This window comes from Pimephales promelas, chromosome 8 (genome assembly GCF_988280905.1).
Source record: "Pimephales promelas chromosome 8, fPimPro1.hap1.1, whole genome shotgun sequence".
NCBI classification, from domain to species: Eukaryota; Metazoa; Chordata; class Actinopteri; order Cypriniformes; family Leuciscidae; genus Pimephales; species Pimephales promelas.
In genome coordinates, this window is record NC_142776.1 from 22,951,392 (window position 1) to 22,978,197 (window position 26,806).

Here is a 26,806-nt window from a genome sequence, read left to right on the forward strand (position 1 = left end):
CTGTAAAACAAGCTGCTACCCCGAGGATAAGAGGGTAAAGCTAAGGCATTCAGCATTTAAAAGAGACAAAATTAAAAGAGAAAACTTGGCATACTTCCGAGCTCTCAGTCAGATCCTCTTTGCGTTTTGGGATGTCAATGGCTGAGTTGAGGAGGACACCTTGATCAGACATTGGTGGTTTAGAATAGTCTTTGACCTCTCGCTCCATCACCTGCAGAGAACATGCACTAATCTCATTGAATGGTGTCTCATGATTCAATGACAAAATAAACCTATCCAAGTGATGGATATGCAAGCAATGTGTCACATTTTTCATTTTACCATGAGTAATCACCGTGATATATTACCTCTGAATGTTTATAAAACTGCAGTAACCGCATTATAATGTAAATATATTATAATATTTACAATTATTTTACATAATTATTATATAATCGTTATTATAAAATTATTAAATTGCAAACGGAAATTAACAAAAAAATCAACTAAGATGAATAATACAATCATAAGGAACATTAAAGAAAGTCTGGCATCCCTACAAAACCTGTTTATTTATTTATTTTTTGCAGCTGTGAACTGTCACATTATTGTTATTTTTGTCCCTAAGGTGGTCCCCAGAGCCTATTTTGAAATATTTTGGTCTACCTGTAAACTTGGATGAGAAATATAGTAGTAACAGTTATTTGTTTATCTGCGTTCCATTCAAAATTCAGAGTCTGAACTATCCTTTTTATAAAACAAAAAAAAGCACATTGTAAGCCAAATTGCAGAGACATTGATGTATGAACCCAGGTAGGCACTGTGATAAAATAAGATAAGAAGCATTACCTCCTTAGGAGCAATGGGCCACTTGGGCTCATACTTGTCTTGGCTGTGGAGCTCCATATTGGTCCCAGAAGAGCATTTTTCAGTGTTGAGGGGGTGAGTGGTCTTACCCACCAGGTTCTGCACTGACTTCACCATGTTCTTTAGGTCTTCTGGGTAAGGGGTGGGATAGCGCTTCAGATTAATCTCAACCTGCAGATAGAGGGAAGAGGATTTAGCCCATATGGCAGCGCCATGACCTTTTCTGTTGCTTAAAGGTTTTTTTCATTAATCACAGCTAACCAGATACTGCAGTCATCCTGGTTACATCTGATATTAACATCTGTGATCAGACCAGATCACGTGAGATGGATGTTAATGCCAGGTGTAAACGGGGCTAAAGAGGCTGACTGTTTCACATTTAAAATTCCTAAGGGGACCTTCACTTTTCCTGAGTTGTCCTCTTCTTCCTTCTTGTCCTCAAACTCAAATGCCACCGTCATCCTCTGTTGTCTCTGCTCCTCCCAGAGAGTGGGATTAAAGCTGTCAGTGTCAGACTGGTAATCTGCAGAATGGAAAACCCACATCCATCCAAAAAAAAAAAAAAAAAAATCAATCTGGTAAAATGTAAATAAGAAAAGAGAAACGGCTGATTTACTGTATTCTCACCCTCATCATGCCGGGGCTGCTGAGGAAACATGTAGTTGGTAAGGACTCTCTGTTTGGTCTCAGGGTGAGCCTCTGTTTGAAGGGGGATAAGGGCCTTGGACTGAATAACAAAAAGAAATGTTGTAAACAAATATAACTGTCAAATCAAATTTATTAATGGCAGTATGTTTTATGATTACTTTTTTAATAGGGGTAGCATGATATACCGGCCACCATATCAGCATTGGATTATATATGAAGAGTTCAGATGCAAAAGCTTCTAAGTGCCATTTGAAATTTTCTTCTAAAATGATCATTTTTATCAAGCTTGTATATTTCAGTTCAATAATTTCACTTAAATGGCAATGAAGATTACCTATTAATTGTCATTTAAGTGAAATTACTGAACTTAAATATACAAGCTTGATAAAAATGGTCATTTTAGAAGAAAATTTCAAATGGCACTTAGAGGCTTTTGCATCTGAACTCTTCATATGTTCATTTTGTTATGTTATCGTTATCGTCCCAATAAAAAAAATTTGGCTGATATATTAAAGTCAATAAATAATGGATAATTTCATTTAGCTGAGACACTTCACCATTATGGTTCTGAATTTCTTGAAATATGATTGGAATCACTTCAAAATAGGAAAATGCAGTCAAGTGCAACAAGTGCTGTTATATAGGCTACATAAAATTATAATGAGAACATTATAATTGTGTGCTTGGGACATGGCTTTTAATGGTGATACTTTTATTCTTGTAATCAGACTCTCAAAAATTTGGATTTAGAATTATTGGCCAACATAACGGTTATCGGCTTTCGCATAAACCAGTGCATCCCTACTTATTAACCACATTTAACAAACAATTAACCGTGGCGTTTGCTTCTAAGTAAGTAAAACCATTTTACTTACTTACATTTTTTTGAGGGGGGGGGGGTGGGGTGGGGTGGAGGGTTCATTTAGTTTTATATTTTGTTATATAATGCATTAATCCAATGAAATTCATACATTAAGTTGTATATGGCCCAAACACTAATTGGGGGCCAATTGTATTAAATGGTTTGTAAAATGTGGTTAAAAAATGATCCAAATATAGACCATTTTGCAAGATGTAAACAACACTGGTCCAGAAACACTTCCTGTTTCAGTTTATAACTGTTTTCTTTATTTCACATGTAAAGAAAACATCTTAAAGATGTTTGTTCAACATTTTGATTCAGTTTTATATGTTCTGTTGGTTGTATTTTATCCCAGCTTTTATGTAGTGTTAAAAAAAACTGAAACAGGAAGAGCTTCTGGACCAGTGTTGTTTACATCTTGCAAAATGGTCTAATACGATTTAAAAAGGAGGTCCAAATAACAACCTGATTGTCAGATAACCACAGTGCAGCAAGATCTTTCAATTTAGTGAATGTGAAGGGAAGATTCTTTAACCTACAACAGAACATAAAGAATTAGTTCATAAGAATTCAAAAAGGTAAAACATGGATGTCAAAAGCCAAATGAGGGAAAACAAACTGTTGCAGTGAGTTATTTGGTGCAGTTAAAATGTTATAAAGACCTGTGGTAATTCTCTCCATTTAACGGGCCCATTAACCAAGGTACTCTAATGTCTATGTCGCATTTAGTCTTGGTTAAGTTTAATTACTCAGTTTCCAGGTAATCGTATTCAGAGCATCTAAACTGCCCACATAGCTCATAAAGAGCTTTTTTTAATTGGCCTATGGGCAGGCCAGGCACTTTTAGGATGTCATGCCCCATTACTGTGCCATTATGGAAAATAATAATCACCATCCTCACTGCTTTCCATAAACCGATCAAGACTGCTCAAAACAACCTATAAGAGGTTTGAAGTACTTTCTATGCTTTGAACAGATTTTCATGTCTCATCTTTAATTTAGTAAACAATGTTGAAGATCATAGTGTTGGTGTGATTAATGTGTGCACAAGGTGTAAAATGAGAACAAAAAGATAACTACAGGAACACAGGTGTTACCTATTGTCACTTAGATTGAGAACACGTAGCTTTGTCATCTGTCCAATTTCATCAGGCAGAAACTCCAGTTTATTGGAGCGCAAGGACATGACCGTGACATTCTTGCAGTTTCCAATCTGCAGCACAGGACAGGATATGATAGCTCTGGTAAGGTGCAATTTTGTCAGCTTTTTTTTTTTTTTTTTGGATATCAGCATCCTCTCTTTCTCTCAGGTAAAATGACTCTTGTAAACTGTCAATACAGTGTGTTATGTAAGTGAAGGTCAGCAGGGCATTACCAACCATTTGGTTTTACAGATTTTAGCTTTGCTGTATTAGGGACTGTTCATTGTTTATTTAAGGGGCTACCGGAGGAGATTTGAGATCTGTAGTCAAAAAAGACTTCGCCAGGAATATTTTTTTCTATGACCCTCCAAAATGATTGAGAAAAAAGGCATGACCCTCCCTGATAATTTATTGATTAACTTCTGTACTGGTTTGCGCTTGACAAAGATATTCAGATACACTCTCAGAAAAAAAAGGTACAAAAGCTGTCACTGGGGCTGTACCTTTTCAAAAGGTAAACTTTTGTCCATTTTAGGTGCTAATATGTACATTTTAGGTGCTAATATGTACATTTTAAGTGTTAATACTGTATGTACATTTTAGGTGCTGATATGTACATTTTAGGTGCTAATATGTACATTTAGGTACTAATATGTACATTTTAGGTGATAATATGTCCATTTCAGGAGCTAATATGTTGGTGCCAATACAGTATGTACATTTTAGGTGCTAATATGTACACTTAGGTACTAATATGTACATTTTAGGTGCTGATATATACATTTCAGGAGCTAATATGTCCATTTTAGGTCCTAATATGTACATTTTAGGTGCTAACATGTACATTTAGGTACTAATATGTACATTTTAGGTGCTAAGTACATTTTAGGTGACAATATGTCCATTTCAGGAGCTAATATGTACATTTTAGGTGCCAATACAGTATGTACATTTTTAGGTGCTAATATGTACACTTAGGTACTAATATGTACATTTTAGGTGCTGATATATGCATTTTAGGTGCTAATATGTCCATTTCAGGAGCTAATATGTCCATCTTAGGTGCTGATATATGCATTTTAGGTGCTAATATGTCCATTTCAGGAGCTAATATGTCCATTTTAGGTGCTAATAGGAACATTTAGGTACTAATATGTACATTTTAGGTGCTAAGTACATTTTAGGTCCTAATATGTACATTTTAGGTGCTAATATGTACATTTAGGTACTAATATGTACATTTTATGTGCTAATATGTACCACTAAGGTACCAAAATGAAGCATTTGGGCACAAAAGTGTACCTTTTGAAAAGGTACAGCCCCAGTGACAGCTTTTGTACCTTTTTTTCCTGAGAGTGTAGCCATTGTTTTTTTTTTTTTTACAACCATGACAAATGACTAAACTCCTGCTTTCTCATCTTACTAGGGCTGTAATGATAGACCAAACCTACAATTCGGTTTATATCACAATTTTTTATCGAAAAATAAAAAAAAACATGTTTTCGGTGTTGATGCAGTGGTGACGCGTTCATGTAACATGTAAGGGTGGTGCTGCCAATAAAGTGTCTAAAAGCTGCCACAAAGATCAGGCAAAAGTAATGATTATGAATGTGTCAAATATAGCAAAGATACATTTTAATTGTTTATTACAAGTCCTTGTCAGTGTCGGCTGCAAAGATGAAGTTGACGATGCTGAATCGTGATCTTCGCAGTATAGTGAACGCGCCAGAGAGAAATGCGCATTTCACAAGGATTACATAAGCAGAGAGCAGACTGTAGTCTGTTTTCTTTCGTTTTTAATTGTTCTGTTAAAAAGTAGACATTTCAAGCTTTCTATATTTGTAGGTCTGTGAGGCAAGTAGCCTACCTTAGGCTATACGCTGAATTTCGGTTGAGTTCGAGAGTCCAGTTCACGCGCCGGTGCCTATGTTTCGTGATGATCTATTTTCTATATATTTCCTTATTATTTATTAAATCCAGGCAATTGGTTGATAAAACATTGATTAAAATTAATATGCAATTAATAAAAAATGAAATTCACTTTAAAGAAAGGCTTTGTGCTTTCTGTTTGAGGTCTCTGAGAAAGTTTTACAGTCACTTTCAGAGCGACCATAACATTTTTTTCCCCCCTCATAAATAAGAATATATTATAACATAATATTTTATGTTATGTGGAGGCCGACCCTTCTTCATTCGGTGGGTAGTATTAATTTTATTTTGTGCAGCGTAGTTCATAGAAATACTAAAAAATATTTTGCCACCTAAAAGTTAACGATTTTTTGTGTCACATCACATGTGTATTTCCCTCATATTAAATATAAAACGTCTAAAACGTGTATGTGTAGACTGATATTTTTATAATGTCTAGACTCATTTAAGGGAGTATGAATATATGAACAGACATTTCAGTATTAAATGCATTTTCTGAGAATTTTATATTTCAGGTTTTGACTGCAAATGTCACGTCCATAACGCTGGAATTGCCCAATTTTAAGGAATATATCCTCAACTAGTTTTTTGGGAGGTCTACGTATTTTATTATGTTAACTTAAAAAAATACTAATAGTAAGTTAAAAATGTGGTAGCCCTTCGTCTAACACATCACACTCCACTGTTATGGTGGCAATTTCAGTAGATTTACTCCCTAACATTGTTGTGGAAACAACACAATAAGAATGAAAACTAAAATGTCGTGCTAACTGCACACATTATATCAGCAGCAGTTCTGGCGCCTCAGTCCCAATACTGTAAAACTCGACGTACATTCACATCATATGTTAATGTTGCGGAGTTACACTCACAGGAAACTGCACTTATTCGCAATCACAAAAGTTCATTTTTTGCTTGTGCTTTAAAGCTTTGCCGGGTAAACATTTCATTGCATTCTGTTCTAATGCACTTTTTCTGAGCGCGTACTGAAGTGCGTCCGCACTGTCAAACAACGGCAAACTGGTATGGATTTTTGTTGGGTCATTTTTGTTGGGTTTTGTTGGGGGCCGCGACCGAGAGAGCTACATGGAAGCTACATGGAAAAAATATGCACCAAACAAGCCGCTTTGAAATTTTACTGTTTTCATGAATACAAAAGTTAGGTGACCCTCCCCCTAGACTAAAAAAAAGTTGGATGACCCTCACCTCAACAAAGAATAAAAAGGCATGACCCTCCCCCTATTTTCCTCCGGTGGCCCTTTCCATAAATACCGAACAGTCCCTTAAGCCACTTTAGTGGCTCTCAAAAGGGATGTGAACAACCAGGTGTACACTGACTGAATGCTAAAAATGTATATCCTATTTAAATATATCAATTTTAAATGTCTTATTTAATTTGATTCGTCTACTACAGCCTTAATATTGCTCTGTGTGTTGTGTCTACACACAGTAAAAATTATTTCTTTGGGATTGTGGGAAGCAAATACTGTACACTACCATTCAAATGTTTAGGGACAGTAAGATTTGTTTAAAAGAAAGTACACATTATGAAATAAATGCTTTTCTTCAATCAAAGAATCTTAAAAAAAGAAAATATATCACGATTTCCACAAAAATTATTTTCAACACTGATAATAATATAAAATGTTTCTTAAGCACCAAATAAGCATTAGAATGATTTCTGAAGGATCATGTGACACTGAGTGGAGTAATGATGCTAAAAAAATTCAGCTTTGCCATCACAGGAATAAAATACATTTTAAATATTATTTAAATAAGAGTTATTTTGAATTGTAATAAATGCAGCCTTGATGAGCGTAAGAGACTTGTTTCAAAAACATTAAAATACCCTACCAACCACAAACCTCTGAACGGTAGTGTAGGTTTTTAACAGTTTTAAAGCTGTGGCCCTGTTGAACAGTCTGCACACCATGATTTTAGACAGTGCAAAATAAAGACAGCAAAACAAAACAAAACAAAAAACAGAGAGAACCTTTATAAAAGGTATCAGGATATCATGAACGTATTCATATCAAAACTACATGACCCCAAAATTCTAAAGGTGAGTTAAAAAAGTTGACTCATTTGGAAGTATTGCAAAAACCCTGTTGAATAAAAAATCCTTTATGGTCTGGGTTTAACTGGTTTAAGCTGAGCTCATTCATGTTGTAGACAGACATGAACACATTTTGTACGTTGTTTAACCTTTGACAGTTTTAATGGTTTTGAACAGATTATTAACACAAACGTAGCTCAACAGTAGGATGTATTTTCATCACAAAGAAAGGAAAAGATTTCCGTTAATAATTCTGTAGAAAGAGCATTAGGTCCACTGATACTCACTTCCCTGGGCAGCTCAGCCAAGAAGTTCTCATCGGCCGCAAATGTCCGAAGATTGTGCAGGTAGCCAATGGTGGGAGGCAGGGATTCCAGTTCATTACAGCTACAGTCAAACTCCTCTAAAAGTGATAAACTGGCAGATGTAAGAGAAAGCAGGTGAGGAGTGTATAGTTACGCAAGGTCGATTAATCCCTATTGAAAGCTTATTGAAAACACTTAATGAGAGGATAAGATAAACGTATGCATCATGTGACGTCTTTTTAAAGTCCAGCAGATAAAGACATAATTGCCTCAACTGTAGAGGATAGCTCTACTTGTTAGTTTGGGTTGAGTAGCAAGTTGTCCAGACCAAAGGAAGAATTCACATTCATTTTTTATTTTATTTTTAGCTTACCCTCATGTTGTTCCAAACCCATTTGATTTTCAATTTGTAAAACACTCTTTTTCATGTAATTCAAATGAATGACAATACAGATAGTCAAGCTCCAAAAATGACAACAACTCAACCATAACCATAACCATGTCCACTGTTTTCCAAATCTTCTAAAGCCATTTAAAAGCTTTGTATTATTTACAGAAAATCTTATATGGCACAATCAACGTCAATTCTAAGTGGGAGGTAATCATACATTGTAAGAAAAGAATCCATAGAAGAAGAAAAAAAAAACGTAAAAGGTAAGGAAATTTATAGACATTAAACCCAAAAACATGTCATTCAAATGTTTAAAAAGCATAGTTCAAAATATGGGTAAAACACCTGTAAAAGATATTCCTTCATATTAGCACAGTACATTAGTCCCTATTCTCCCTATTCTTAGCTCGTGTGGCTTCATAAGACTTGAAACATGTAGTACCGATGTCAGTTTCTGATTCTTATGGTGGTATTTTGTCATGTTGGAGTTTGCCTTGCTCAGTTCCCATTCATTTTCTTTGGAAAAGAGCGCCCAGCACATTTATCAACATATTTTCTTTTGTGTTCCATGGAGTAATAGAAAATCATAACAGTTTGGAAGAAAATGAAGGTGTGTAAATGATGACAGGTAAACTATTTCACATTCAAACATCCCATTTAAATGTTTACAATGTGCCTACAAAATATCCAAGCCTGAGTACATCCAATACAAGTAGTATGAGTGTAGGGCTCATATCCTTTTTAAACAAGGAATACGTTTTGTTAATGGAAAATGAGAATTGTGAGTTATGTGGGACCATTGTCTCCACGTAACAAAGGAATGAATTAACAGAAGAAATGATGATTTTACTAAAAATATATTACAGTACTGCAATGCTGTTCTGGTGGTTGTACAAAACACTATTATCCTATGAAATATGGGCTCTAAAAAACCTTATGTTAGTTTATAGCATTTAACAATGGTCTGGTATATGCCACAGTGTTTATTGAGTCAAACGAGTTTCAGTACTTTTAGTAATGAGTGTATTTGGACCTCACATTAGTCATTTAAAACATGTATTTTGTTTCTTAGTTGCTTTTCCCCTTTATGTCGTATTTTAAATTAATGAATTAGAAAGAGGTCAACATATGTTTGTTAAGCTAAGTAAGGTCATTAGTACAACATTTGTACTAGCAGACCGGTCCAGCTGGCCTTCCATATGTAGGGCTTTCATTGTGTCTCTTTAAGCGAGATATGGATGCAAAGGTATGCCCTTGCCTAAATAAACATGCTGTGGCAGACGTGTGGGGAATACAAATGCTCGCTGGTCTACTTACCCGGTTTTGCCACGTGCACTGAGGTGCCCATTTAAGATGCATGTTTGATTAACACAACACACAGAACCGAGCAATGACAAACCAAGAAGAGAGATGCATGGAGTATAGTATCACAGGAATGAGGTAGTGGTGACAGCTTTGATAAATGAAAAAGGCAGTCTGCAGAAAATATGACCTCTCAATTAACATATTCTGTGAATAATGGTATACACTTCGTCCCTGAATTTCCCATTTGATTTTGAATTAAAAACCCAAAGTCAAACTTGCGAAACTGTTTTGATAAGGTCATTTATAAAATTAAATATAATTAAATATTTTAAACAGTTAATTAGACCAATATCAGGTTAATATTTTTCAGTGTTAATTGCATTGTGCCATCTCAAACGAAATTAAAACATCTTAATATACACTGCGATTTAATTGTTCAGAAAGATTACAGTGTTGACAGCTTAATGGTTTAATTTGATAAGTACAAGGTACTAGCCTGCTTTGTCCCACTTTATATTAAGTGGCTTTACGTGTACTTACATTGAACAATAAGTACAATGTATTATTGTGTTCCTGTCATATTGTAAAACACTTTTGCTGCTATTGAGGTGTGATACGGGTAAGGTTAGGGACAGGTGTGGTGGTATGGGTCAGTTTAAGGGTAGGCTAAGGTGTGAGGGGAGGGCCAACTTTGTAATTACAAATGTAATTCCATTAAGTAATTATAGCTGTAATTACATGCATTTTTTAAAATATCAGTACAATGTAAAAACATGTATGTACACAATAAGTCCATTGTATCAAATTATTAATTTCAATGTAATATAGTACTTAAAGCCACTTAATATAAAGTGGGACCCAAAAAAATGCTGATATCTACATATATCTACTTTCAATGATAAGTTGTTTAGAAAAGACACCACTATAACAATATGTAAAAAAGTTGGCATCAGCTATTCATTATTAAAATATTTTTATTAGGAAATTGTTTTCTGTTTAACAAAAATATATGTTCTGTCTGTCATTTTGACCAATTGAATGCACCCATGTTAAGTAAAAGTATTATTTCTTGAAAAATTATTTTTATTGACCCCAAACCTTTGAACAGTAGTGTATGAAAGATAAAAACGGCAGTCATTTTGTAGAATAACCAAAATAGATCAACCTATTATTTTCCAAGTTATCAGATAGCAATGCACATTTTAGCTAAACAATATATTGACTCTAAGGAGGTTTGTTCTAATTACTTTTTTAGGGGTTTAAATGAATTGTACATTTTAGTCCCTGAATCTCATGTTTTTTCCCAATCAGGAATCTACATACAAAATCCCTCAATAGATAATAAAGATTGAAAGATACTGCTTGAGCTGAGAGTCACAATGAAGTTGACAGTCAGCATTTTCTCATGCTGGGGTGTGAAAAGCTGTCAAAATGACAGCAGCAAAGCTGCAGAATTGTTATATCATGCCCCAGATGGCAATTCAAAGTGAAATCCAATACAGACACTATAAGCTAGAATTCAATGTCACTGAATGTCAACTTATATATATATATATTAACAAAAGCTCAGGTCAACTAAAATAAAAATAAAAAACTGTGCATTACAGGAATGTTCAGGGAATACAATCTAAGACATCTCAGAGGTATTTTCTGCCTTTGTCATTTTTCCTTTACACAGCTGGATGAGTTGTAAGTGTGTTACTAACCTTCCAATAGTGTTAGGCAGTGAGGTGAGCTGGTTGTCATCAACTTTTAATGTTGTCAACTTTTTCAACTTTCCTGTAACATTATAAAGATACATCATGCACAAGTAATCTTATATACTGAAAAACCCCTAAAACCCCAAATATTTCCAACAAAGCAAGCAGTGGAACTTTACCTATTGAATCAGGTAACTGTTGCAGCATGTTGGAGGAAAGAAGTAGGTCCTCTATGGACTCACAGCCAGAGATATCTGCATCTAGACTCTCAATCCTGTTCTTGGCCAAGTCTAGATATCGCAGCTGCCTCAGTTTCCCAATAGACTTCGGCAGACAACAAGAGAGATAAATTAAAGAAATCATATATTTTACTTTATACAGATATTATAGTCCAGTATGTATGTTAAAATGTCATGTCAACTTTCAATAGTTTACTCAAAGATTGTGTCATCATTTACTGCCAGTCAAGTACTTTTAACGCTCATAATGATATGTCCGAATGACAAGGAACTGATTATATAATGGTAAAATGTTAATTTAGCCTTACTGGTATTATAAATGTATGAACTCTATAACAGGGTTGGCAAGGTATGCTGATATGTCATACATGTAGTAAATTCTACTCTGCATATCTATTCTACTTTTGAAATTGTGAGTGGATGTATCCTGTGCTTACCCCTGGTATAGTTTGTAATGAATTGTTGTCCAGCCACAGCTCTTTTAGACTATGAATCTGCTCCAGCACTTCTGGCTGTAAAATAAAAGAGGGTCATGACTCATGACCAACAAAAGAACAATATATAAAGCATCACAATTGAAAATCCATAAAATCTGTATGGTATACACTCTTAAGCTGCTTTTCCACCGTTCTGATTCTAAGAAAAGTAAGGAACAGTTCCAGTAATATTTCCACTTGAACTTGGTTCGGCACGGCACAATTACACACCGTGGCCAACTGTGCTGTTAGAATGCATGTAGTGGATCAGGATTGGTCTCTTGTCTGTTGCCTGGCAGCCAATTTGTCTGTAGCGGGCCAAGCACACTATTTGAGCGAAGTTAACGCAAGTTAATAATAAAATTAAAAGAAATATGTGATCATCCTCCATAATATGGTCGCTATTTACATTTCATATTGTCTGTTATCTCATGCTTTACCAAGACAACTGAAGCAAACAACTGTGTGGCCTCACAGTGGAAAATAAACCATATAAAAACTTTATGCCAAAAAGGTTCTATATAATTGGAAATGTTAAATGAGTTCAAAATACTTTCACCTTTAAAAGGTAATTTCAATTTTAAACTTACAATTTACTGTATCTAGTGATACAGTATGTTTACAAGCTGCTCTATTAAAATTAAAAATGTATCAAAAGAAAATGTATTAATTAAAAACTAAATTCATAAAATAATCCCATGATGGAAGCCCCAAAAGGTGTTATATGAAGTGCCGAAAAAAATCAAGCTCCTCTGGCTACTCCCAGTGGTTCTATGGACTATGTGCACGTTAGCATATTTCCGGCTGCGAAACCGATATGGGGTGTCTAGTTTCCGGTAGCCTGATGGACGACGCAGAGGATGTATGTTTCTCCAGATGTCTTGAACATTTGGCGAATATTACAGTCGATTATGTTCATCGACTGGCTAATGATTTTCCTCCAGCTCCCCAGAGCAAGAGAGAAGGGGTTTAAATATTACATTTCTCAGTATTTGCATCATTTTGAAGGGAACGTTAAGTCACAACATCCATGCTCAGACTGATCTCATGAAATTGCGTATGTATGACACGTATCACGTATTTTTGGCATGCCATCAACACGCATAATCTCTTTTCAGCGTGTTTATGAATACCGTTGACTTAACGTTATTATTGTATATATATATATAGCATATGACCTACCTCAACCCCAACCTACCCGTCACTCCTACCATCCTAGGAAAAAATAAATATCGCTCCCCAGATGTAGATCTACATTTTCTTTTGTTTCGCTCGGACATTTGACGGCGTGTACATACGCGGTACACGTGGAATCACTCGGACATTAATGTTGCCATGCTACGTGCTCAAGCTATGCGATTTGGTAACTGTTATATCTCTCTATACATTATAAAATGCGAAATCATGCGTTAGAAAGTGCATTTTCCAGAACAGTTTGTGTTGGCCATTGTTTTGTTTATGATGTTCAGAGGCTATGTTGTTGACAACCACTATCTATATAGAATGTCATATAGATCAGTGTTGACAACCACTATACATGTCATAAAGGTATCCGACGTTGGTTCGTTCGTTATCAAGTTAGGCTGTTTAACACATATTAGGCTGTTCACACATATTTCTAAACAGGTCTCCCTTGCAAAATAGGTTCTAAACCCAGGGGCTTCTCCTGGTTAAAGGGTATAATATAATAAATAATTAGTAGCCTAAAAACTTCCTTCTAGTTGTCATGGATACGCAACGCTCCACTCTGTAAAGCGACTGCTTGGGTGCGGTGACAAAATGTGAAATATCGTTTACTTTTCACAATGCAGCAGCGCCTGGCGCCACCCAAATATGAGTGAAAACTGTGTTGGTTGACTTGACAATGAACAAACGAACATAGTTTTAGACAAATATATTTAGATAGCTAAGCTTTAGATAGCCGGTCCACTGATGTAGGATGTAAACAACGGCAACCGGAACCGAAGTACCCAACATCCGCCCTCAAGGCGGAAGTTAGCATTTTTCTCGTGCACAGAGTCAATTGCCATTTGCAGAAATACACTGCTCCTGGTCAGAAATAGGGATGGGACGATAACCTGTTTCACGATAAACCGTGATAAAATGTACTGACGGTCAGTATTATCGTTTAAAATTTAATTATCATTAAAACCGTGTTTGATTATCGCGATTTTAATAACTCACTGAATCCTGTCGGCCAGTCTGACGCAGGCGCGCAGCACGCAATATTTTTTTAAATTACTATTCGAGAAGGAATGGTGGAAGGCAGTGACCGTGCTCAGGAGATTTTTCAGCCTTTTAAGAGGACCAAATCTGAGGAGTGGTCACATTTTGGGTTTTACAAAAGTCCTGAGGGAAACTTTATCAAGGATGGTCACCCTGTCTGCCGAACAAAAAGTCACTGGTGTGATCATCACCCGAACGCAAGGCAAGTTAACTTTGACCTTAATACCAAAACTACAGCAGGGAAACAATTGGGCATGAAATGTTGTTTTGAGTTAAAACATTTTATGTCACTCACTTGAAATAGACGTCAAGCTTCAGTGAAGAAAAGTTCGTAGCAAGTGGGTTCTTTTTGAGCACTTCCATAAATTTTTAACAAAACCGTGATAATATTGATAATCACGATTATTTTGGACACTATCCACAAGTTTCCGAGGGGCGCTCATGTAAAAAATAAAGTGGGTGAAACTTCCGGTGACGCGGCGGAAGTAGCATTCCAATGGTATTTTGTGTGTTAGTTAGCGAAGAGGCTAGCTGTTTTTCGGAGAATTATTTTACTATTTAAAGACGCAAATCTTTATGAGAGATGTCGTTACGGAGCTCAGGGACAACATGCGCTGTTCGCGGTTGTATGTATAACCGGACTAAACTAATTCAGTGGCTTAAACGTGATTGTTTTGAACATAAGATGAAAACGAAATCACAGTGATCCTACCAACGACTGTAGTTTCCATCACCTCCCAAAAGACAACGAATCTTCCTGTGTACATTTGTTTAAATTCTTAATATTCTATAAACTCTATCAGCATGTGTTTGGCTGTTCGCTTCTGATGTTACACCTAAACTCAGGATTAAAGCCTGAGGTGACAGAATACCAAATGTGCCAGTTAATGTATTCAAGTAGCACATTCATTTATAATTTTGAATAAACTCCAAAGCACAATGACTAAGTGTGTATTTTTTATTTTAATTGTTTGTCAGCTCGCACAACTGTCTGTCACCATGCCTTGATGAGTATTGATTATTAATAATGTTATTATAATACTCCCAATCAACTACTGCGGAGGGTAAAGGCACTGTTATTTCAACCTTTTTAATTTCGTTGAGGTTGTGTTCCCACATCGTTAGCTAGTTTGGATCGCTATAACTTGAATGACTGTCAACTGTTGAATGAACGAGTGTCAAGCATGTCAAGTAGCGCTTTGTTTACTTCAAACCGGAAGTCGCGCCCACTTTTGACGCAAGATCTCATGGGGCGTAGTAAACTTGTGGATAATCGTGATATGAAATTTTCATACCGTCCCATCCCTAGTCAGAAACAACCAATCAGAGCCAGGAGGAGTGTCTTAGCAGTGTCAATCGCGCTCGTGTATGTGCTGATCACACCCCTCTCTTGCACAGTGCGCGGCGTACCGTTGTTCAAACTCAAGATTGCGGGTGTGCTAATGTGTGCTAATGGCGGATAAACAACCTAAACTGCCAATTTCTTGAGTGGCAACTGCTCATAAAACAAAGATGGATAAAAGGAAAAAGACTGATTGTGATAAACAAGCAAAAAAGAAAGAATTAGACAGAGCCCATTGACTCGGTGTTAAAACTCAAGCCGCTTAATGTAGATAATGTCATGCACTGTGCAAAGCAACAATGCTACCTGCTAATTAACTAGCTTGTTATGTTGCAGAAATAATGTCCTAACAAACCTTATCTATCATTAGGCCTACATATTGCTAGAATAATTACTTACTTACTGTTACGTTAGTTACCGTTATATTATCTTACTAGCTATGTATAACTTATAGAAAGGGTGCAATGTTATAAAGTTACATTACTGCAAAATAAATGATTTGAGGACAGAGTTTGTAGTCAAAGTATGGGCAGGCCGTAGTCAATGTAAAGCATATTGTTGATGTTTCGTCCCTACTAGTGAATGTGCCATAACTGTTCATCCGCCGTCATCGGTGGTCCTTCTTACTAGCCTGGGGTGCGTTTCCCATACAACGACATAGTTCACTGTTTCACTACTATAGTACGATGTATCGTTGAAAAAATCAACTAGCTTGTCACGACTGTTTCCCGAAACCCACTGTCGCAAAGTATCGTTCAACCACAATGGTTTCGCACGTGGTGGAGTAATAACTACTTTTAATGAAACTGTTTGAGATCCAATTAACGCTAGATTTGTTTTATATAAATTACAGTCATCTGAGGACTATTTCTAATTGTTCTCAGTTGTTTTGCTTTATTACCAGACTCAATATTTGGCTCGTTCTTACGTAGTAGAGCACGTTCGCACATGCTCACTCTTCAAACACGTTACTTCACATCTTTTGAAAAACTAAAGATGCTGAATAAAAGGCACTGGTTGTACTGAATGTCAGCTTGCTTATTTTGCTCAAGATAAGGATTTATTACTTGTCATGAAATATAGAAACGATGCCTCTAACCACAGGTCAAGAGCTGTCGTTCAAACCACACAACTTTGCGATGCTGTTTCCGAATGTTCGTTGGAACGATGGTTTCGGGAAACACCGATTCGTTGAACTATGCTGATAACGACGGAACTTGCGACCATAGTTGGCTAACGATGCTTTCGGGAAACGCACCCCAGCACGTTCACGGCAGGCTCCGCTGTGGGGGAGGAGCTGTGAAGGGAGGGGTGTAGCGGAGCAGAGAGCAATTGGGGGTGGGACCTGTACATTGTGCTTGTTAAATTTTTCAAGCTAAACCAACGTTTTCTTAAAACTCCCTACTGCAGCTTTAAGGTTTTAAATATTTTGAAACATTTTCTTCTAAGAGAGAACCTTTTCTAAAACCTTTTTCGTCTTAAAGTCGACATGAAATCAAATTTGACAAATCTCCTTTTTATATGTAATATTGTAGTGTTTATTATAAATGATTTATCTGTGCACTTCATTATTTTTTAAAAATTCATGTACCCTTATAATCTTTAATCAAAGACATTACCCTTCCCTCCTCCATCGAAACGACCTCTCTATTTCGGTCACGTGGAATGGAGAAAGGGTGTGGTCAGATCCGATGAGGGTGTGGCTATCGGTGAATCGCCTCTCAGAGAATCGCATTCAAATTTGCCTCCATTTTGTATGTAACGCCCAACCTCCAACGATCCAATCAATTCCCGAAGGACGAAATCAAGCCCTGCCCTACATTTTTTTTCTAATTTCAGAAGCCGTTTCACTCAGATATACGTCACGACAAGGAAAAAAATACAATCTCAACTTCCGTTTCACGCCGACTTTAAGGTGGATTATATAATAATTTCCTTGGCAAAGTATATATACATATTTTTGGTCTTTAACATATAATAAAGCTCAGACATTTGGTGAAAAATGTAATGGTTCTGGGGCTTAAAACTGCTTCTAGACAGAAGCTGATACACGTAGCTATTGTAAATCCTTTGAGAACCTTAATTTACTTCATCCAAGATATTCAAAAAGCAAAACCAAATAAAAATCTTACTTTGCAAAGGAAAAGAAAATCACTTTAGAGTAGGTTTTATATTAAATCAAACCACTTTAGTGCACATCATTTGAATCATTATAGGCTTAAAGCATAAATATGATGATGAAACCAATAACCAATTGTTTTAAAATAAAAGCAAGATCTTGACAAATCTCAACATTCCAGAGGCCACAAAAACACATTATTGTTTTAAATTGAGTTTCAAAAGACCCAAATCCTCTGTGTGCTGCAGTCTCATTCAGTTTTTAATGGCTTCTCACTGATTTTCTCTATTTGAGCCTCAGCATCTGTCCCTTCATGATCCCCTCAGCAAGGACTTCAATTAAGAAACTATCAGCGGCTCAAAACACCACCCCAGCCAACATCTGCCAACATCACAGAAAAAAAAAAAAACAGATATTCTGACAAATGCCTCATGCCATCAGTGCTCCATTCTCAACAACCATTGTTTGAGGACTGTGAGCTGTTAGAGAGAAATATCTCTGTAAAAGAACATGACGCCAACAGAGCTATAATAAATTAAACTTATGGTTGTTTTCAGGCTGTGGAACTGCTATTCCATGATTCCCTGACATTATGCACCAACAAAATACTTGAGAAAACCGCTCTTGAGTAGTTTCAGTTGAGGATTATTGCTTGTTAATGTGCTGCTGTTTTTCTTATTAAAGATTTGGTACTTTCCATGAAAAAGTACAAATCAGGGCCTGAAATCTTATAGAAATTAGATGCTTAACCTTCAGATAATGTCAAACATCAACCAGAGAAGGTGAAACTAAATATTATATGAGCTTTTTTTAAATTTTCTAGTCATTTTACGAGGCTTGCAAATGTTTGTGTCTGATTCTGTCATTTAGTAATAAAACATGGAATGAATTATTTTAGTCACTGAAATTAGTTAATAATGAAAAGAAGTTACTACAAGAAAACTAACATCAATTTCATAGATTATGTAAAAGTTCTATGCAAATGTTTAAAATTGACACAGTCAAGGACAATATCTCTGAGGTGAGACAGACCAAAAATCACCATTATCACAGATATTTAAAACTAGCAATTTTTTTCAAGCTAGATTATTTTTAGGTTTGATTATAGGTTACTTTTATAGTTTTACAAGAAAACAGTGGATTTGTTCCTTTAACGCCTTCAAAAAAGTAATGGACCTTACCTACCACTTCACCAAAAGTGGTATATAACTATTAAAGGGGCTTATCAAGAATGTAGGGAGCTGAGCACAAATTAAAATAGCACTGATGGGGCTGCCAACAGGAAAGGCCAAAAGTTATTTGAAAAGTCACCCTGAAATGGGAAACAGAGATTGAAAGTCCAGACAGCAGAATCAGAAAGTGTTGATGGGTGTTCTCTTATTACTTTGGGGCTTTGAGCAGTAAAGAACACTTACTGCAATGCCAAACCATCTGTTCCCTTTGGAAGCATTGATGCGCGCAATCCGCGCATGCATTTATTTCATCACCCAAGGACAAAGTGCCCTGGATATTCCAAATGAGTGTATGACACCGATACAAAGTTTAAAAGTCATTTCACAGTTTTATAAACTTCACCTGTTTGGTACAGGAAATCTTAAGATTTATTGCTTCTGATAAATATCAATATCAATTTATCACCCATCCATGTTTTTCAGCCATTATTACAAATGTTTCCAAATTGCGTTTTAAAAACAACAAAGTTGTTTCTCCTTATCGAATTGTCACAAAGCAAACTCATTATTGGAAGAAGTCTGCTATTAATGGCTAATTTGGAGTTCAACTGCCACAGTTCCTCTAGACACAGTAACTTGCCCACTCACAGACCTGTTCATTGATTTATACTCAAATAAACGAATGCAATATTGCCAGCATCAAGCACTGAAAGAAACTGCTATAGGCATGTTGTGAGTGGGGCTACTTGGGATACGTATGATAAATTCCCTGCCATTGTTTACTCCAGCTTGGGTGAGCCAATTAAATGCAGCTCAGTGGAGAACGTTCTGTCATGGCAAGCGCTACGTGTTTGAACCAATTCATGAATAATGGATCAGGGCATGATGCAACCAACGCAGTGCAGCACCAGAGATCTGACAGGAGAATCTGGGAATGGAGGCAATAACATCCCCTACTTCTTCCTCTATCCCCACTAAAGCCAAAATCCATGCTGGGTAGAGACTGAGTGAGGCAGCAGCTGTCCCATTGATAAAAAGTGTTCAATAGGAGAACATCTTTCTTACCAGTTCAGAGAATTCATTGCTTCCCAAGTCTAACCGCTCCAGTTGCGAAAGCCTATGAATTGACCTGCAATATGACAAGAAAAAAAAAATTAAAACTTTAATTTTAGAATTTAAAAGACTAGTCCACCCAATAAAGAATTTACTCGGATATCTGTGATGACATAGCCCACATTTAATTATTGCATGTGGGCAAACACCTCTCTCCCAATTTGGAGAACATTCCTTCATACAGTCTGGTTTGGAAAGAAGGCTGAATGGTATTATTGGTGGCAGATAAAAAATAGTCTTGAACCGGGACATCTGAACAAGTCAGCAAGCATAAACCACTGTGTGCAATGTGTCCCTCTCTAGAGGAGTCCAGAGGTCTTCCCCACTGTGACAAATGACATTGTAGACTCTGCTACACTGACTCTGCTGTTCTAACTCAAGCCACATTGCTGAGAAATGAACAAAATGAATAAATAAATACATGACATGAAAGACAAGAGAAGAGTTTTCTATATTCATTTAACACAGTCTCATTCCAAGTCGTCATATAACTGACGTCTTGGGACGTCTTTTGACCATACGTCAACATCCGCCTTTTTAGGGTACCCTTAAACGTCGGTTAGTTGACGAGCCCGGGCCGTCATACAACTGACGCTTTACCTTTAACATCAGTTATGTGACGGGGTAGGGTTAGGATCCGATAACGTCATCTAACCGACGTTTAAGGGTACCCTAAAAAGGCGGATGTTGACGTATGGTCAAAAGATGTCTTGGGATGAGACTGCGCTGATTAATGCGATTATTTGAAGTAGCATTAAATTCAAACATCAATATTGCCTTATTTGCCCATCTGCTATAGTAGGTGTAATGACAAAAGTTCCATCTCTTTACATTTGAAGGCAGTCTAAGTAAACAAATTCAAATAGAATTTAATCAAAAATAAAAAGCTTTGTGAGGGGAAAAACTTGACAAGAAAATAAAGCTGAAGGACACCCTTAAAGTAACACCAGGGAACTTTTTAACCTTCATAATATATTTCCAAGTCTCGTGTGATGGTACATCGACTTACAATAGGTTGAATGACACGTCTGCCATAGCCTGACGGGGTCTGTAGCGTTTTTAATCGTACTTTTAAACATTGGGTTTCGGGTAGTAACCCGGCGAACAAAGAGAACTCCAAAATTCGACTGCTTGACGGCATATACGTAACTTCCACCACCACCCCACTTCCTTAAAATGCGAGTCAAATGTTATAGTCATGGCCGAAGCAGCACAAAAAAACAAGAAAGCAAAGGTTTTATCGGACGAAAGCAAAAAAAGAAAAAGAGAAAGTGATCGCATTAAAGGCAGAACGAGGATCAACTTTGGGCCAACGTTTTCTGGCGTGAGCTGAAGGAGGAGGAGGGGGGTGAACCGATGCGTATGTACTTGGCTATCATGCTTTTGGACTAGAAAGTATGTTATATTGCTTGCATACTATCTCTTTGTTTTGTTTTTTGTCTGCCTTACTATGTTACGGAAGCTATCTTATCCTCTGTTTATCTTCAAAATAAAGTTAACTGGTGTTTTAACTTCTAAACGGCGTGTACAAGTTTGGTAGGGGCTACATTCTTGCAAGGAAATATACAAGATGTACAAAATCATATTTAGGATACCTAACATGTCTTTGATATTCGTTTATTTTTCTTGCCTCAAGCTGTAATGCAAATCGATTTGTAAAATTAATTTGCAGATTCATTTATGGTAGCTTGATATTATAATATTGACGATATATGGTTATTATCTACCACTCAAACATTGCATTGAAGCATCATATAGATTCAGTAAAACGGTAACCAATAGACTAGGCTACTATAATGACGTTGGCTTGTAAACGTGAGCATCGCGATCATTTGTCGTTAGAAAAAAATAAAACCCATGAAATTATATTCATATGACATGCTGAAATATATGCCACTGTGTGAAGACATTTCACACACGACGCATGCAGAACACCTGCATGTCACCTCCTCCTACACTGTTCAAGGCTAGTTGTCAACAAATGCGCTTGCATGTAGGATGAAAGAGTTTACGACAGCAGTAGAGGACAATACTGTTTCCCAACTGTAGGGGGACCCCGAGAGCAAAAACTACCTGGTGTTACTTTAAAACAATAAAAAATTAATCTTGATGAATCTAAATAAACAAACATTTCAATGAGCCACTCAAGGTTCCCTTTCGTTGTCACTCCGAGTTCCGTCGGATGACGACGAATGGGATTTTCCGTCTCCGTTCCCTACTCAGGGAACGAGGGTTACATACGTAACCGAGACGTTTTCCTTTTCCAAACAGTTTTCCTTTGCTTTTTAATGGCAATTACTTACTTTGGCATAGTTTTCAGGTGATTCTCACGAAGCTCCAGGATCCGTAATTTAGACAATCTGAAAAACAGCTTTTTTAGAAACTCATCTCAAAGCAAACACAGAGGGATGAATTTACTAAACAGTTCTTCCTCTTCACATGTGTTATTTGAGCACAAAAAATACATATTTACCCATCACTCACAATGCAGTTTAACCAGACGCATTAATGTGCCCTTCTACAGTACGTAGCTATACATGTTCAAACTTAGCACTATTTACACATTTTGTTACCACCTTCTAAAAGAGCATGAAAAGACAGATTAAAAGAAAATGAATCAAATGCTATAACGACGCAGACAGTCCATGCAAATATACAGTATTCTCAGTGAATTCCTCCAGATTCTAAATGCAACAGCCCTTGACCAATGTCAGCGGCAATAATGAATCCCTTTTTCCCCAATGCAACTGAAATAACCATTCCTCATTAAACGCAATATGAGCCGCAAGAACCCATTTATTCATGAAAGCTTTAGGTAAATCACTGCCAGAATCAGCACCATGCTGCTCCTTGGATACAAAATAACATCTAAAAATAAAAACACTACAATGACAACAACAAGAATGAGACCGACTCAGACAGGTGTGTTAAAGAGCTGTTTCACAATTCCCAGCAGAACGGGAACACAGAGGCCCACGATGAAGCTCTTACCTCCCAAAATTGGCAGGCAGGTATTCAAGGAAGGCGTCATTTAAGAAGAGCTGTGTCAAGTTGAGGAGCTGGGTGAAGCCGTCCGGGAGCCTGCAGGAACAGAGAGGTGATCAGACCCTCTGAAAGGCCAGTGCCCTTAAGATTTGATAAGCGTTAAGTACTTCAGAAGCGGTGAGAGCCATCTGTAATCCCTCTACACTTCCCCTTCTACTGGCTCTGTTAGCATCCCAGTAAATGGAGTCACTTGAGGGATGATTTAATCATAATATGAAGAAAAGACCTCTCTGCAGAGACCATGCACTGGATCCTGAATGTTTGATCCTCTATCATAAACTTCTGAATCAAAGATTTTAAGCTCAGCTTCCGACTGAAGGCCTAAGGAATAAATTGAGATAAAAATAGAAATGCATGTCTAATCTCTACTTGAGTGGAGTTTGGTTTAAGGCATGATGTCTACTTGCAATATGCAGAATTAATGCACAAATGTGCTTATAATTCAACATTATGTTTAATTATTTAAAACTTTTTTTTTTTAAGTATATGGAAATATCTAGAATTTACATATACTGTACGTTCACTTTTATCTTAAGGAAACCAGACAATGAACATAATAAATATAGCAAATCCATATACTGTATGATAAAATAAACTGTAAACAGGAAACAAAATTTGAAGGAAAAGGCAATAGAAGAAATATTTCAAATGACAAGCTTCTTTTTATTCTTTTTTTTTAATTATTATTCACATTTTTAGTATTACCAACTCGTATTTGAGGGACTACATGGAATACTTTTTTCCCCAAAATCCATCAACATGAAATGTTGAAAAAATGTAAAATAAATAAACATGGATTCAGCGATTACCCATATGTACATACAGTAATGCAACAATTATCAAACATTTAAGGTTTCAAAAAATGTGAGCACCTCTACTTACTTGGCTATAGGATTTACACTGGCTTCCACAACTGATAGACATTTGCAGCATTTGATGTTGTCAGGAAACTCTTGAATACCTGGAATAAAGCCAGTTTTATCATGTTGATACATCAGTGTATAAAGGTACAATCATACCATATGAACGACAAATGAACTAAAAAGCAAATATAGAATAAATTGAGTTAAGGATATACCATTTTTACTAATATCTAACTCCTTCAGATTCACAAGGCTGGCGATGGTGGTTGGCAGGCTGGAGAGGTCATTGTCAGGCATGCTCAACTTCTTGAGCGCTTGACAGTTGAAGAGTTGCTGAGAAAGACGGAAAAATAGAGAGATCTAGTTGAAGGTTGTGTTCATTTTATGGTGAAACTCTGACAGAGTATTTCAGTACATGCAGAGCCATCATCAAGATATAGATTTGTATACTACATTATATTTGGGTTTTAACCAAATTCTTTATAAACTTACATAAAATAAAAGTCTCACAACTTTACATAATCACCATCAGTAATGTTTGATTTATTTACTCTAATAAATATGTAAGGAATAATTGACAACATATAAAAATTAGAATGACATTGAAAAATTTGAAAATAATGCTCACAGTTGGTAATTAGGTGTGCATTATTTTCTAATAATTCAATGGCCCGGAGTCAATTATTCTGCTTATATTACATTAACCACACCTCAAGACATTGTTCAGATGTTAAATTTCAAGACATTTCTCACGTATTTGGCCTTAAAAGGCTTTTGTGTGTGGGCCTCCTTTACTAATTTTAATGTTTGTCCACAAACCGGACTCAAGTATTCAATTGCCCCGCAGTAAGTATCTTTAAACGCAACATGACATCATGACTTTTGCGTAAACATACTCGCCACTTTCGAGTCAAGTGGCGTCTTATCTCTACGCATTTTGAGCTGTCCGTGTGTATCCGCGTGTATGTCTACGCCATTAATGTCCGAGGGATCCGCGTGTCGGTACACGGCGTCAAATGTCTGAGCGAAACAAAGCAAAATGTAGATCTACATCTGGGGATCTATCTTTTTTTTTCCCCTAGGGTGGTAAGGGAACAGTCATAAATGCCATTAACCCCAGTGATGGGTAGGTTTAGGGAAGGGGTTGAGGTAAGTCATATATTTATATATACAGTAATAACGTTAAGTCATAAACACGCTGAAAAGCGATTATGCGTGTTGATAGCACGCCAAAAATGGAAATACGAATTGGCGTGTCATACACGCGCTACTTCATGAGATCAGTCTGTTAAACGAAACAATATGTCCTTACAGAAGAACGGTTTAAAAATATCTTCTATAAGGTTTCATAGCTGTGTACAGATAACTATAAAACCATTTAAAAGTCAGCCAATATCAAAGTCATTCTTCATCCTTATGGCCCTTGTTTGATATTTTACTCTAGGAGTTCAATAACATCACCCGTGAACTAGAGAGATTTTTTTTGTCATACAATTGTGCTTAAAAATGTTGTCAAAATATGCCATGTCAACTCTGTCACACAATCTGTTTGGTATTTTTGAGCTGACAACCATCTTTAGTTTCAATTCATTCATTCACTTAAGTGAATACAAAAAAAAAGTATGATGGGTTTCCACAAAACCTTTAATCAGAACAACTGTTTTTAACATTGATAATAATAAGAAATGTTTCTTGATCACCAAATCAGCATATTAGAAGGATTTCTGAAAGATCATGAGACACTGGAGACTGGAGTAATGGCTGCTGAAAACCTGAATATACCCAAGATTAATAACTTAAGCTTGAACAGTGTTAAACATGAAACACCCGGATAACTCTGGATTTAGAATGGCACTGAGTTCAAGTGTGAACACCTCTGTAAATATAACAGAATAAATGCTATAGACAATATAGTCATTAATATTAATAAACTTCAATTATGGAACACTTTTAGTGCTTTATAAGTACATAAAAAATCAAGCACATCAAAAATCACAATGTCTTGCACAATTTCCATTACACGAGAGTAGATGTTAAAACTTCATGCTGATTTGTACTCGGCTTTCGCAAAGATAAGCACAAACTAAGACGTAGCTTTACAGTAAACTATGCTTCCCCGTCCATTTACGCTTCCTTCCATGTCGTGATGTGACTTCCCTTCTGTCCGGCGGTAACGGCTGCAGTGTACTTGGCGCGTCAGCACACACGACGGCTGCAACTACAGTGTGGTCTCCCCAGTGGATCAGCATGACAACCGTCTGGATTGAGCCGAGTAGGGGACATCTCTGGGGTCTTCAAGTGGGCATCTTCCGTCCTCAGTGTTTGTCGACTAGCCCACGACACCTCAAGAGGGCTCGACAGTGACTCTGGCGTCCCAGAGTCACCCCCCTCCGTCCCCCACTCAACTCAGCCCAGCTTACTGACCTTTGCATCCCTCCTGCTGCTGAGATTGCTCCTTCCTCGTAGTTCACATGTAACCTAACCACAGTCTCACAATCTCACCGCAACCAAACCATACGCGCCAACCCGTTTGACTAAGGCTGTCGAGCCCCACTGTCTTTAAAGTAGGTTCAATGGCAACGGTTCCGTATGGCATAGGCCTACTACCTACCGCAAAACGCAATATCTGCCCAAATACCAACCCTCATTCACGCAATATACACAGGAACGTAATAACTGTAATTAATATGCAAACTATACAAATAAACCAACAGACTCTTCAAGTTTTCCAAGAATTCTACGAAACTGTAGCGTGGCGGCCTGTACTCTTTCCGTCTTAACCACAGCTAGTTACTGCTCCTCTCTGCTGCTTCAGATAAGTTCTTTACTGTGCGACGCAACTCTTGACCGCTGAATCCGACGTCTCTGAGGAACCGGGTTGTATAGTGTGCCACAAATCCTCGACAACCCACTTCCACTGGATAAACCTGGACTCTCCTTCCTTGCTGTTCTGCTTCAGTGGCCAGATGAGCATACCGTAGTTTATTCCTCTCTTCTACCACATCCTCCCATGGCACTGTTAACTCT

General features: G+C 36.9%; 1 protein-coding gene across 11 annotated transcripts in view; it reads right to left on the bottom strand.

Moving 5' to 3' along the window:
* Positions 1–26,806, bottom strand: part of lrrc7 (leucine rich repeat containing 7) — a 136,727-nt gene that overhangs the window by 26,251 nt on the left and 83,670 nt on the right. For 7 of the 11 annotated variants that reach the window (XM_039691371.2, XM_089134188.1, XM_039691369.2 and 4 more), the window contains 16 exons: positions 23,995–24,112; positions 23,799–23,877; positions 22,863–22,952; positions 22,175–22,231; positions 19,824–19,887; positions 11,861–11,935; positions 11,364–11,508; positions 11,191–11,263; positions 9,497–9,514; positions 7,771–7,900; positions 3,454–3,569; positions 2,822–2,891; positions 1,474–1,573; positions 1,245–1,369; positions 829–1,017; positions 95–211 (listed from right to left, as the gene is read on the bottom strand). In XM_039691371.2, the coding sequence (XP_039547305.1) occupies positions 95–211; positions 829–1,017; positions 1,245–1,369; positions 1,474–1,573; positions 2,822–2,891; positions 3,454–3,569; positions 7,771–7,900; positions 9,497–9,514; positions 11,191–11,263; positions 11,364–11,508; positions 11,861–11,935; positions 19,824–19,887; positions 22,175–22,231; positions 22,863–22,952; positions 23,799–23,877; positions 23,995–24,112 (1,566 nt within the window). The remainder of the gene's footprint in view (positions 1–94; positions 212–828; positions 1,018–1,244; positions 1,370–1,473; positions 1,574–2,821; positions 2,892–3,453; positions 3,570–7,770; positions 7,901–9,496; positions 9,515–11,190; positions 11,264–11,363; positions 11,509–11,860; positions 11,936–19,823; positions 19,888–22,174; positions 22,232–22,862; positions 22,953–23,798; positions 23,878–23,994; positions 24,113–26,806) is intronic. The other 4 variants (XM_039691375.2, XM_039691367.2, XM_039691365.2 and 1 more) reach the window with 3 other exon arrangements.